The following is a 14,302-nucleotide window of genomic DNA, read 5'->3' on the forward strand; positions in this document are numbered from 1 at the left end:
CCACAGCTACCTCTAATACACTCCTTTGCCATTCATTGGACCTTTGGCTCTGCCCTTGAGATTTGGTAGAATATTTGTCAGCTTCATAATTTCTTCATTATTCTTCATCTACTTTTATCCTTTAGTAAAATTTCATTCAATACACAACAAATTTAGCCCTGGCTGGTGTGGCTCAGTGGATTGAGCACCGGCCTGCAGACTGAAGGGTCGCTGGTTTGACTCCTGGCCAGGGCACACGCCTGGGTCGCAGGCCAGGTCCCCGGCTGGTGGTGTGTAAAGCAACTGACTGATGTATCTCTCACACATGTTTCTCTACTTCTCTTTCTCCCTCCTTTCCCTGCTCTCTAAAAAATAAATAAAACCTTTAAAAATAAATAAATACACAAGAAATTCAAACAAGAACCAATCCAACTAACTAAGACTTTCTGATTCCCCACGTTAAACAGGCCTTTGTTTGGCTTTCCTTCCTGGCACTCAGACCACATTGCCCGTAGAGCTAGTAGGATGCGTACTGGTCACCCACTGGAGCATCTCAGTGTCCCCATCTCTTGTCTATTCTCTACCATCAGCGTGTACACAGCTGGCACCTTATTAATATCTGTATAATTAAATTGAGGAGTTTGGGCTACATGAATTCTAAGTCCCTTCCAGTTCTAAAATTCTGTGCATCCTACAACCCACGGTTGGTCCATATACCTCTCAGTGTCACACAAGAAGGATCGAGTGAGTGAAGATATAAGAAGTCTTCCGTCCAAATAATCTAACTGGACAACACAGGAGTCAACAGTCGTTATTGTCTGAACAGGAAACATCACAAAGGCAGCAGCTGCCTAAAAGGGACATGAGAGGGAAATGAAGTTTATTGATCACCCCGTATACAGATAATCTCCTTCTCTTTACCTTTTAAATGAAAATACCCTGGGTAGCAAAATAAAAACTTTTAATGGGCCAAAACTGACTTTTTCTATTGGGAATATCAAAGCTATGTGAAATAATTTGGTACAAGATTGCAGAAGTGTTTTTTTAAATTCTTGTATTATTATTTATTAATTTTTATGTTTTTTCTTTTTTATTGTTCATGTAGTTTTCTCCATTCTCCCCCCCACCCCACCCCAACCATCCACAGCTCCCACCCTCAATCCTACCCACCTTTGGCTTTGTCCATGTGTCCTTTATACATGTTCCTTGATGACCCTTCCCCCCCATTACCTCCTCCCACCTTCTAGAAGTGAATTCTTAAGGCTCTGTTTGTGATGATCTAATTCTAGAGGTTGGAATAAAATGATGAGCCAAGTTTTCAAATATGTAAGGGAATTTTTCACCTGTGCAAAGTACTTCTCCCTTTGGAAGAAAAACAAATTAGGGCTAATTGTATTCTGGATCAAATCTATAAGGAATCAAGTGGTAACTCTGATGGGTCATCATGACCAAACAAGAAGATTTGTTAATTAAGATGAAGTAATTTACCAATGCTAGTAAGAGATTCTCTTTTCTGCCAGGATCCTACATGGAAATAAGCCAATGAAAGACAAGTTCCCCACTTCCAATATAATAATAACCTTTGGAGGAGAGAGGCAGTGTGAAGCTGGCCTAATGACAGACTGGAGCATTCTGGTAGGATAACCTGAGACTCACCCCTTCTGTTTCAACAATAACTGTGGTGGGAAGCCTGGGATCCTGCACAGCAGAGCACAATCCAGGAGGTGCCTTTAAGATTCCATTCCCAGTAAGCTATACCATCCTCAGAGAAAATATACCATGATCCAGGAATTTCTTCTACCCTGACAAAGGAGCCTGGGCAACTGGTGCCACTTCTGTTTGACATTTTACTTACACAACTAATAAATAGGTATCTTTCTTAATAGACTAGCATTAAAGGATGCTTTATTTAAGCTAGCCATACAGGTGCATTATGGAGTGCTACAATGGCCAAAGGGTAAATCACTGAAGTCAGCTCACAGAAGCCATTCTGCAACAGCATCAAACACGTCTCCTCAAAATTAATATTTTGGACTCCAGATCAGTTTCCCAAGAAATTCAGTAGATGAAAATTGTGCCCTTTATTTGAAATTCTGACAACACCTTTTATCTCTCCCACATATGAAAAGAGCTGGACAGGTCCTCACCTTTGCTTGTTTAGAGGTGTTGAGTTTGATGGCGGAGACTTTCCCCACGTGATCACCTACGAAGACCCGGAGAACCGCTGTATCCCAACAAAGAGCTGTGACTCTCCGGCCCTTGTGTTCTGAAGACACATAAATTCGCTCTGGTTTCCCACGGCGCTCTTGATTTAATTCCCAAACAACTACAAGACCTTGACTGCAAGAATTGAGTTACAGAAGCAAGTTTTTGGCAATGGTGAAAAAGGTATTGCATCACAGTATCAATTACATTAAATATATGTAAACTTGTTCTTTAATAACAGGAAATACAAAGTCAAGGTATTAATTTCCTTAAATTGTCCCCTAATCCAGCATAACAGGACTTAGATGCTCTACATTATCTGTTCCCTTTTTCTCCTAAGCCCAATGAAATGCTGTTGCCACATATTGGCCTTTTCCACAAACACTAGGGGAACCAACTGTTTGCTGGGGACTGGGAAGTTCCCTAGCACAGAGCACTCTCAGTGCTAAAACCTGGAACGGTCTTGGGCAAATTGGGATGGTCCGTCACCCTAACAAACACACAGCTACATTCGTTAACTTAAAATGCACTTGGACAAGATCGGATAGTTTTAAGACAATTTCTTACCTGGTAGCTACAGCAACATAATCATCATCGTGTGAACAACAGGCAATCTGAGAAATTGCACCTTCCTAGAGGACAAGAAGAAAAGTTTTAGGCAGTTTCTCAAAAATGGTGTATTTTTCCTTTTAAATGTTAAGTTTTACATTTTTCTTTTATTCCAAATGATTACTTATAACGGAGAAACTGGTGCTGATGAGATAGTCCAAGTGGTATACAACAGGGCTGCCCTTCACCTTACCCTGTGGGAAAGGAAAAGCCTGTGCTTCCAGCCTTCTTTCTGAATGAGGTTGAGACCTCCGCCCGAACTGCCCAAAGCCAGCCATTTCCGAGACACAGCTATGCTCGTGCACTAAAAACGTAGAAAAAGACAAGCATGAGATCGCCAGTCATTTAATCAATATAAACTGTCCACTGGAAAAAAAATCCTGAGGATCTGTGTACCAGGTTCCTCCCCCAACCCCACCCCTGCCCAACTGGACACCACACAATGTCACTCAGGCTCTCAATCTCGTATACTGAAAAATACAGAAGAAAGAACATTTGGGCTTTAAATTGTTAACTGAATCTCAAAATGGATCAATAGGCTCGATTATACAAATGAGTAATCTTCCCTTGGCCAAAGCCAGTTACTAAACCGTTCATCTCCCGTGTAATTTAGCTTGGTCATTCCAACGCTCACCACGATGATGGAGGATCAAGTAAGTCTCTACGGGATAAAACCCCCACTTTAATCACTTGCTCACTTAAATAATTTCTTGTTTGTACAATCAGCACAGAGCTCCCAAAGCTATTAGAGCAAGTGAAACTGCAGAGGACAGATGAGGGTCACTCTACCATGCCTCACTACACCCTCAACCCGAAAATTCCCCTCCTTAGCCACCAGAGAAAGCAGTGGCCATGCTGGGACCCCGTGGTAAAAACTGTTGGTTGGCTGACAGATATTCCCAAACCTCTTCAGTCTCGTGGCATTCCACTACAGAGGCTAAAAAACCTAAATATTCACCCAGTTTCTCTTGAAGTTATGGGGAGCCATGTGGCTCACATCCAGCTAATAAAACTAAGATGACAGGGCTCCTTGGATGGCTCTACCTTCCCAGATAAAAGGCAGAGTCTGAAAAAAAGAAAGCCCTTACCTTTGACGCCTTTTTCTTGCTTGCGACACTAATGGACACACCCAGATCGAAGTCAGGCCTCTTATCTTATATCTTTGACTAAAACATATGGGTGGTGGCAGAACAGGAAGATGGATGGCCCAGGTGCTCAGGGTATCAGTGGACCACACATTAAACCCAGAAACACTAACCTCCGACAAGGTTATTAACACCTTTAATGCTTAACCCATTACTGGTAAGGTAGTGAGTAATTTGCAGCTAAAAAAATACGTGACATTGACCCTCATCATTGTTGCTTGTATTACTTTACCTATTACTTCCTATTGTCCCTTTGCTCAGAGGCTAGAATGGTACTTTGGGTGAGAGCAAAAGCATAAAAATAAAATTATTTGGAAAATGGTAATGAGACTCGTTCTTCACCACGTCATTCCTGAGTTTATCAAAAGAACTCAGCATCTGAGGGAAGTATGTGCAGATAACTCGTCACGGAGCTGGCAACTTTTGCTCTGTTCTGTAAAATGGACGGTCCAGCAAACTCCTTGTTTGGGAATGAAGTTGGTTTAACAGCAGAGGTTCATGTTATTCAAAACTCATTTATAGTATTTTATCTTTTTTTTAAAGATTTTATTTATTTATTCACCTTTAGAGGGGAGGGGGAGAGGGAGAGAAACATCAATGTATGGTTGCCTTTTGTGCGTCCCCTGCTGGGAGATGGCCTGCAGGGAACCGGCCTGCAACCCAGGCATGTGTCCTGACTGGGAATTAAACCGCGAACCTCTGGTTCGCAGGCCTGTGCTCAATCCACTGAGCTACACCAGCCAGGGCTATAGCATTTTATCTTCTAATGTATTTGTTTCTGAGAGAAGACAGAAAAATTACTGAAAGGGAAAAAATCAGCAATCAATATCATGGTTTTCAAGGAAAAGGGAATCCAAATAGCTCAAAAACCAAAAAGAGCTATGAACGTGTTATGTCTCTGTAAGGCATTACTAGCACAGGTAGTAGCCAAGGTTCCATAAAACACACAGAACTAAAGGGCTGGGGGAACATGTAATAGAGAGCACACAGGTACGAATATGAGTGTGAGTGTGAGTGTGAATAGGAAACTGATAGAAGGATCAAGAAATTCACCTTTAGACGACTAGAGTCCAGCCTCAGGGCTGAAAGTAATGGATCCAGAGATTCAAACTCTGCGAGAACATGGGTGTAGGGCTCCGGGATCACTGGCACAGCAGTCATTTAGCTGGAAAGCTGAAACTATGTTGAGTGACAGGCACAGTATTTCTGCATTAAACCTGCAAAAATATAATTTAAGAAGCTCACCAGTCATTCAACATGCATTTAATGAGTATGTGGAGAACACAGGGGATCATGAGAGAGGGACAAGGATCCCCCCTCTGGAGGTGCTCAGAATCTAGGTTGAAGAAAACACGCACAGGTAACATGCAGACATTAGCTTGTACTTCATTCCCTGACTCTAAACTTCCCAGAGAGTCCAACCAGACTCCCCAAGCCCTCCATAACCCTTCCTGCTCTACTTATCTAACAGTGTGAATAAGTAGAATAGTTACTGCAAGGTATTTACTAGGAAAATTGGTCAAGCTCCTCTATGGTAAAATAGCAGCCCCGGCTTAATTTCTTTAAGTTGTTCATTACGTGTCTCTTACTAAAGGCCAATTTTCTGTAAAGACCCCTCACTATAAACCCTCATCAGCAAATTCAGTGGTTGTCAGCCAACAATTTAATAGTGCTTATAAGGAATAGACCTCTGGATCTTTCTCCTGCCTATCAGGGGCTCAGTGAGAATCTGTTGAATGAATAAATGCACCTACTAAGTAAGTGAGAAGTAAAGTGCAGGTAATGAGAACTTGAAGAGGAATAAGAGCTTCCCTAAGAGACCCGATAGAAGGGTAGCAAGTGCCAAACGCCCAATGAGGACTTTGTAAACACACACGAGACAAACATGAGAGTTCTTCGCTGTTCAACAACTCTCAAGTATGTATTTGTCCAGTTGCACCGATTTCAAAAAAAGGAAATTTAAAAAATGTAAGAAAATTCTACCCATTAACTTTTGTCAATCCTTTGTTACTTGCCAAATTAAAAGGAAATACTACAAAAAAACAAAAATAAATACTTGTACTTATTAAAATTATTTATACTTTGGTTTTTTTCCAGAAACACGTAAATTCACTTACTTAACAAATGTGTACCTAGCACCAACTATGTGCCAGGCATTGTTCTAGGTCCCAGAGGTAACAACAGAGGACAAAATAAAGTCCTAACATTCATGGAGGGTAACATCTAGTGGCAAAACACATACAAGCTTAAGATATTGAGCTGGCCAAAAAGTTCACTTGGTTTTTTCCGTAAGGTCGCTCCAGCAGCACTTACTTGTCTGTAACTTCATTCACAACAGTTTGGTTAGATTGTATTATGACAGTGGTCATATCAGCATGCATTTTTAAAAAGCTTATCAAAATTGGTGAATTTTTGTGTAGCTATTTTAATATTGAAGATGGATAAAAGTAAATGACATAGTCAGCCTATTATGCTTTATTATTTCAAGAAAGGTAAAAATGCAACTGAAACAAAAAAAACCCATTTGTGCAGTATACTGAGAAGGTGCTGTGACTGATGGAATGTGCCCAAAGTGGTCTGCGAAGTTTCCTGCTGTGCTGGAGATTTCTTGCTGGACAAAGCTCCATAGCTGGATAGACCAGTTAAAGCTGATAGCGATCAAATTGAGACATTAATTGAGAACAATCAACATTATACCACGTAGGAGATAGCCAACATACTCAAAATATCCAAATCAATGAAGTTATTGGTGAAAATGAAAAACGCATCTTTTTATTTTATGGAATAAATCACACAGACTTTTTGGCCAACCCAATACTTGTATTGCACACACATAATATAGTCTTATTTTCTAGTAGTAAGTATCTAGTATCTGCTAGTAATACTGTTCTTACTATAACTTTACCTCTGCAAAAACAGTGTTCTGAAAAACGAAAAATCTTTAGGAGTCCTATACAAGCATACTTCAGAGACATTGCAAGTTTGGCTCAATATAAAGTGAATGCAGTAATAAAACAAGTCATAATCTTTTTGCTGGTGGAAGGTTTGGCTTACAATTTGTTTAAAAAAAACAACACAACATCTATAGAGCACAATAAAGTAACGTGCCATAAAATGAGGTATGCCTGTACTTCAAATATTCGAGAATTCCTGACCTAAGACAAATCTAATTTTTTCCCACTAGTTCATTTTATTGAGTACCTGGTAAAATATGAGGCACAATGGAAATAAGACAAAGTACTAGTAGAAATCAATCACTTTAAATTCAAGTAGGGAAAAAAGAAGAAATCACACACATACACAAACACACACCCTACAAGAAAAACATAAGCAAGGTGCTATTTTGGAACTTAGAAGGACAAAGAGGTCACACTGAGTTCAAAGGAACCGTGGAAAACTTCCTAAGGGAAGCAGCACTGGAGCTAAGCAGGCTTTTATCAGAAGAAGGGTGAGGGGAGAAGGTTGGGCAGCAAGAAGCAACTATATAGAGGACATATTTGGAGAATAAAAATTTGGTCTTTGGTTGAAACACACAATTATAACATTGGAATAATAAAAAGTAAAGCTGGAACGGTAATTCGAGCACAAGTTATAAAACAATGAATCTCACACCAAGGAACCTGAACACATGTTTATTTGGTAGGCAACAGAAAGGCACTGAAGGCGCTGGGTGACCACATAATTTCTGTGAAGTCCTGTGGGCAGATACATGAAAATAAGGTGGGTGGTAAGGAAGTAAAGACAAGGCCTTTTCAATTACTAAAGAAATCTGGTGGAAAGGAAAAAACTATCTGGCCAAAACAGGTCTGTAGACACTCAAAACAGGTTTGTAGATACTAGTAAAAGAGTCTCTGAAATGAAAGGAACTGAAGATACAAGAAAAAGATAAAACCACAGTATAAGATCCTAAAGAAAGAAATGAATGACATCAAGACCACAGTGTCTATCTCTTCCACTTGTGATCTTAAACTCTGAAGTTGATAAGTCATTTGCCCTTAATCTCTGTGAAAATGTCCTGGAAATTATGATTTAGTGGGATAAGAAACCCAATTTGTTCTTAAGACTTAATGTGTATGTAAAAGAAACAGCATAAGCAATGTCAGTTCTCAAGAGATGTTACTGGATGATACTGTTAAGCCAATTCCAAATTAATTCTTTTTTGTGTGCTTACCCTCTCCCTGAAATGACTCCCCCCTCCACAGCTACTTATCCAAACACGCCCAGCCTTCAGGACCAATAAAAGTCCCACTTCCCAAAATTCTCATAGGTGGAAGACAACTCAAAGGTAGTTCAGTGCATACATCACATACCCACCTAATTCAGCATTAGTTTTACCTAGGATTTCTGAAAATTTTCAGCAGGGAAAAGGAAGCACTTCCTCTGTTCATGCTGCCCATTCCACTTCTCCACAGCTCTGTTATAAGGTTCTTTTTTTATTATTTTATTTTATTTTTTTAAATTGATTTTAAAGAGAGAAGGAGGGGGAGAGAGAGAGAAACATCTGTTTGTTGGTCCACTTATTTATGCATTCATTGACTCCTTCTTATATGTGCCCTGACCAGGGACCGAACAGGCAACTTTGTGGTATGGGGACAACACTGTAACCAACTAAACTATGTGGCCAGGGTCATAAAGTCCTTTTGAAAGTCCTGGGCTAAAACCTGATCACTTAGAGCTTTTACTAAGTATTCCTAACTATGGATTCTACAGTTTAAGGGAATAAGTTTACTCTTCCCAAAACAACCCTTAAGTATCTGAAGTGTCATCAGGTCTTCTAAAAATTTAACACTGCCAATTTTTCAATCATTCCTGATATGAAAATATCCCAGTTCTGGTCAACTTTCTACACAGGCACTTCATCTGAAAATGCGTTGCCTAGAAATGAACACAATACTCCTTAAGTAGTTGGATAACACAGAGTAGAGTAGAAATACTAACCTCCTTGATCTGGATACTAAATTTCTACATTACTACCTAAAATTGCATCCAACATGTATTTAAAATGGCCATATTACACTCTGATTCAACAGAGTAAGTAGCCAACTAAGACGCAAAGAAATTTTTATATTAAATGGCCAGTACCTAAAACTCAAATTGACAGCTATTAATCAATGGTACATATAAAAAGGACCTACAAATTTTAAATCTCTGTACAAACAAGAACAGCAAAATGTTGATAACTGTTAAAGCTGGGTCGTGTGTACATGAAAGATCATTAAATTATCCTATTTTTATCTATGTTTGAATTTTTCCACAAGTTTTTCAATACATACTTTAAAAAAACCTCTACGCAAACCTTCAACTGCTACCCTTCTGGCATAATCTATGCCTCATCCCTATTTCTCCAGTTTCACCTTCCTCCGCATCCTCTCTCCTATACTCCAACTATACAAAGCTATCTTTTGTGCCTTTCACTCTATAAACTTTCTGTGCCTCCATGATTTTAATATATGGTTCTTGAATCTTTCTCCATCTAACAAAACTCTACCTTCCTGCAAATCTAAATTTAAATATTTCTTCTGTTAAGTTCGTCGCATCTCCAGCCTAGAAAAAACTAAGCAACAGAAGGTGGCCCTGGAAGGTGTGACTCAGGGCACTGAGCACCAGCCTGTGAACCCAAAGGTCACTGGTTTGATTTCCAGTCAGGACGCATGACTAGGTTGCAAGTCAGGTCGCTGGTTGGGAGCAGATGCAACATGCAGCCAGATGATGTTTCTCTCTCACATTGATGTTTCTCTCCTTCTCCTCCCTCCCTCCCATTCTCTCTGGAAATAAGTAAATAAAGTCTTTAAAAAAATAAGGAAACAGAAGGTGGTCATAAATGCTCACCAAAGTCAATGAAATAAATTCTCGAGGGGTTGGCTTGCCCAAGGTCAGAGGCCTTAAAAGGTAGAGCTGAGACTACAATCCACTTCTCCGTTGTCCAAATCTAATCATTTTTCCATTTCCCCTTATTACTTGGTGCTAACAACCGAGTAGTAGGATCGGGAAAGGTTTTCTTATCGCCCTAGTACTGTACACATTTCACTAATGGACCCGTGTTTGCTGCTCACACCAAATGCAAATCACAGCATTCTCTTTTCGCAAGGCAGAACAAGGCAAAAGGAAGTAAAATTAAAAGTTAGTATGTGAAGGGAAAGTAGATCAGATCTTTCTAACCCAACAAATAATCATTAGAGAATCATCTAGGAGAAATGGCCACTACACTCATTCATGTATGCAATATGCATTGTACACACAGCGGGAGACACTCCCTGCTTACAATCTCCGCGTCTAAAGGAACTAGTAACTTTAACTGCTACACTTTAATGCTGTATTAATAAGTCTAGGGGAGTTGAGTAGCGGTAACCAATTTCCAGCACTAGGTCCCAGCCCCGCTCCACCAACTCCACGCCGGTAACCCCCAATTTCCACAGGGTCAAAAGCCCTCTCTTGGCAGTGCGCCAAGACACTCACCGAGCACCTAGAAGCACACCCGAGCTGGCCTCTGCTCTCGCTCCTCCCCTCTCTGGCTTACGTCATCCCGGAGCGCCGTGGACAACTGTATTAATGGTACTTCCTCGTCACGTGACGGGCTACGCCCATGCTTGTGCGTGGTCCCACCCCCTCAGGCCGCCGTCGCAATTACGCTCTCTGCGGCCTGCAGTTCTCGGCCCGCTACCGAACACGGCAGAACATCGGTCAGGAGCCAAGGTGCCCTAGGGCAAAAGGGTGAGCCAGCCGGGATCCCAGGACCCTTCACCGCTTGAAGCTGGCGAGAGGAACTGAAACAGGCGGGAACTGGCGGGGAAGGGAGGAAGTTAGCGGAAGGTGTCATGGCGGCCGTGCTTTGGGATCACGTGCCCCGAGGGCCTGCTTTGGTACTTCCGGTCACGTGCCCTCAGAGTTCTCGCAGCCAGCGATGGAGGCGAGACCCCCTAGTAACAGAGGCGGTGGCGGAGGCGGCGGAGGCTACTGGGTTTCAGCCTCTTCCCGGCAGCGTCTCTAAGAAGCGCAGCGGAGCTCGACCCGACTCAGCCCACTTACTTATTGCCCTCCCAGGGCCGTAGCTCCCACCTGGTAAGTTTAGACCGAAGAATGGGGATGGCTGAGTAGGTGAATTGCTGACAGGCCCGTGAGCCGCAGGACGGCCCCGATTCTTCCCCTTTTACTTGCGTCCCTGTCGCCCTCCTTCCCCACGACTCTCAAGCTTGCTTTCTGGGGAGCCCGTTATTCTGAAACGGGGAAGAGGCGACTCTTAATCTGCTTGCCTGTAGGAAGCCTACCCCGCTGCCGAGAGCAGAGACCAGGAGATTTACCCAAAGCCAGGGTTAGACTTGGCTCCGGAGAGTGACGGACGTGGAGGCCTCTCTCTTGCAAAGGAACCGTTCCCCTTAGAAAATGTGCTGTTGAGTCTTTCGGTTTCTGCAAGACAAAAAGCGTTCACCTCAGCGTCTGCACGCTTTTTGCTTCATCTGTCAGTCCTGCCGCTCTTAAAACTTTAATACGTCTGTTAATCCACACATTCCCTTTCCCAGTTTTGGACTGTGCCCAATTTGATCATCTTAAAAATAGACCACCAACACATGGAATATATAACTGTTGACTGAGAAGGTGTATTCTGTTGACTCTTAAATGCCCGTTTTAGGATCTGTAAAATTGGAGAAGGGAAAAAAACCGTTTGCCCATTAGAAGACCCAATTCTAAAACATACAGAAACCAAGTGCTTTGAAATATCTCTTGCATTAAGTATTGACTTCATAAAGGAGTGAAACAGTTCCTCACTGTGAATTCTTACCAGGAATCCTAATATATAAAGCACAGTTAAAACTCGCAACAAATGAAATGTAAATGTCACACCAGAAAAGAAGATGACCTCCAGTGTCAGGCCTGTGGCTTACCGAAGGACTGGGCTGTAGAGGGAACTTTGCACCTCTAGCAAACCTAAATCCCTCATTTGGGAAGGAGAGAGAGAATTTGGGGCTAGTAAACCTGTTCTGCTACCCTCGCTAAACAAACATTTAGCACTGTAACAGTTTGATGTGATATTCTCTCCTAGGTGGTATTAAATGCATATGGTAGTGCAGATACAAAAAGAAAAATAATCCATGCAAATGCAAAGACAGCTTTTTAAAAATGCTAGGAAGATTGGTACAAAGAGAAAGGCATCAGTTAAAAGTGCTAAACAAAATGATCGGCTCCAGTCAGTTAAGCCTGCTTCCTGTATGTACTGCCCTGGAGGCCTGTAACTTCTCCCGTCTGGTCTGTCTTTCCACCTTTTAGCCCTGCTTTTCTGTGCTGCTGGGTTTTTTTTTCCCCTACCAGCATAACGTTGTTTAGTGTCCTTAGTATTTTGATCACTCTGCCTCCTGGATACTGCTGCAGGAGGTGTCTTCGTGCCCCTCCCCCTTTCTCATTTTCCTGCCTTCTCTAGGCAGTATCAGACGTCCAATAGACCCTCATTTTCCCATTTTGATTACCAACCAATTGTCCTCTCAATTTTGGTGTTACACTCTTTTCAGCATGCAGTATTTATGAGTTAACATGAGCATGGTTTTCCCTGTGTCTTGCATTCTGCTGTCACATTTTCCTCCCCCCTCTTCACATTGTTGCAAGATTTTTTAAAAAGTGCTTTGTCTTAAAATTGCTACATTAGTTATTCTCTCAATACTTTCCTTATGTAACTATCCTTAAAACAGTAGTACAGTTTGGTCATTCTTTATATACTTCCAGGTCTTATTCCCTGTAATGTTGAATTATTTAAAAAATTTTTAGGTTACCTAATGGCAAACAGTGCTCCAAAACTCCCATTTTGTATGCTGGCAGATACATAAGCTCTTCTGTTAACTGGTGATGAGGTGTTTATATTTCACTTGTTACTTTTTTTTCCCTGCCTCATTTACATAGGACATTGGAAAAGGGGATGTAGGTCATGGAAATGCAAAGATGTGGTAGTTTATAAAGATTTCTGCTGAATAGTTTCAAATTCTTACTATCCTTCTTTCCTTACAAGCCAGTTACTGGAATTTCTGAGGAGTGGTACTTGGATCTGTGAGTAGAAAACTCTAGTGATTCCTGGAATTTAGCTGCAGGTGTATGTGCAAAGGTTTCTTGTCTTTCCAACATTATATCTTTTTAAGAACAAATATCTTAAATAGGTGTCACATATTTCTTGAACTCTTCCCGCCCCTGAATAGGCTTCTAGGTGCCATACTGCACGAACACAAGACGTGCAGTCTCTGCCCTTCTTTATGAAGCTTGCAGTCCATCGGGAATCTGACATTAAACGAATTATTTTAAAAATTAATTACAGTTGTGATAAGTGCTATTAAGAGAAGAATAGGAGAACTTACCCAATAACTTTGAGGCTAAGAGTAGGAAAAAATTAGTAAAAGTTAGTTAATGGGAAGGGAGGAGAATGTGCCAAGGCTCAGAGCAAGGCTTATACATTGAGCTTCAGGCAAGGAGCTATTTACCTGTGAATGAATTAATGTCTTCATCAGAGGATCCTGCTGTTTAAAGAAGTCTTGTGGCAGATTATTTCATAAAGTAAATAAGCTTTTAAGTAAAGCCCGATCTTCATCAAGCCAATTTGCTCAAGTATAACTATACAAAGTTTTTTTGTAAACAAAATATTGTGTGGCTCTTACAGAGGTGTACTAGGAAGAAGTTTTGCTACCCAAGGAACCACCTTCAAGAAAAATCTAGAAATCAAAGTTATTGTAGGATACCCCCTACTGGTTCTATTAAGCTTTCTAAAACTGGTCCTAGTATAATGAACAGAGTTGCAACGGGTGACCGGGGAAATTTGCCAAGCAAGGTAGCCGTGAAACAGTTGACTAGTCATACCCAATGTTCAATAACTTATCTCAGATTTATTTTTAAAGCAGTTCCTGAATGGATTTTCACATAAGTGGTTTTACATACTTCATATAGGGTAGGGCAAAAGTAGGTTTACATTGTGAGTATGCAAAAACAGTTTATTCTTATATTAGTACTTACTGTTTATTATACTGATTTACATATGAACAACTGTAACCCTACTTTTGTCCCACCCTGTACATAAGAGGCTTTGTTTTTCTCAGTTGATTCAAAGTAGCTAATAAAGTCTGTTTGTTCCATTAGTCTCATTGATTCTCCACTCTGCAGTTTCTCAGTGTTCACTCATTTTTACATAGTACAGATTTTTTAAAACTTTAATAATTGTGTTTATTAAAATAAATATTAGAATATTGATATTAAAATATTTAATGGTTCCATACATGTTATAAGATTTCCTTTATAAGTTAAGTTTTTTAAGTTAAATAAAAAGATACATATTACAGAATTTGAAAATTGTTTTAATTCTTACCCATACCAACATCCCTAACACTTCTACATTTTAC

General features: G+C 40.7%; 2 protein-coding genes across 7 annotated transcripts in view; one reads left to right on the forward strand and one right to left on the reverse strand.

Annotated features, from left to right (window-relative positions):
- HPS5 (HPS5 biogenesis of lysosomal organelles complex 2 subunit 2) overlaps positions 1 to 10,477 on the reverse strand; it is a 38,256-nt gene extending 27,779 nt beyond the window's left edge. For 4 of the 5 annotated variants that reach the window (XM_037040347.1, XM_037040345.1, XM_037040346.1 and 1 more), the window contains exons 1-6: positions 10,395 to 10,474; positions 4,992 to 5,155; positions 2,987 to 3,097; positions 2,752 to 2,816; positions 2,127 to 2,319; positions 697 to 830 (exon numbers count right to left, since the gene is read on the reverse strand). In XM_037040347.1, the coding sequence (XP_036896242.1) occupies positions 697 to 830; positions 2,127 to 2,319; positions 2,752 to 2,816; positions 2,987 to 3,097; positions 4,992 to 5,099 (611 nt within the window). In that variant the 5' untranslated portion in view covers positions 5,100 to 5,155; positions 10,395 to 10,474. Of the gene's footprint in view, positions 1 to 696; positions 831 to 2,126; positions 2,320 to 2,751; positions 2,817 to 2,986; positions 3,098 to 4,991; positions 5,156 to 10,394 lie in introns of all 5 variants that reach the window. The other variant, XM_037040348.1, reaches the window with a different exon arrangement.
- Positions 10,478 to 10,549: 72 nt separating this feature from the next.
- Positions 10,550 to 14,302, forward strand: part of GTF2H1 (general transcription factor IIH subunit 1) — a 38,231-nt gene continuing 34,478 nt past the window's right edge. For both annotated transcript variants that reach the window (XM_037040351.1, XM_037040350.1), the window contains exon 1: positions 10,550 to 10,997. The gene's annotated coding sequence lies outside the window, so the exon portion shown is untranslated. The remainder of the gene's footprint in view (positions 10,998 to 14,302) is intronic.

The sequence above is a fragment of the Sturnira hondurensis genome, unplaced genomic scaffold (genome assembly GCF_014824575.4).
Source record: "Sturnira hondurensis isolate 20B ecotype Veracruz unplaced genomic scaffold, ASM1482457v3 Scaffold0002638, whole genome shotgun sequence".
Taxonomy (NCBI): Eukaryota; Metazoa; Chordata; class Mammalia; order Chiroptera; family Phyllostomidae; genus Sturnira; species Sturnira hondurensis.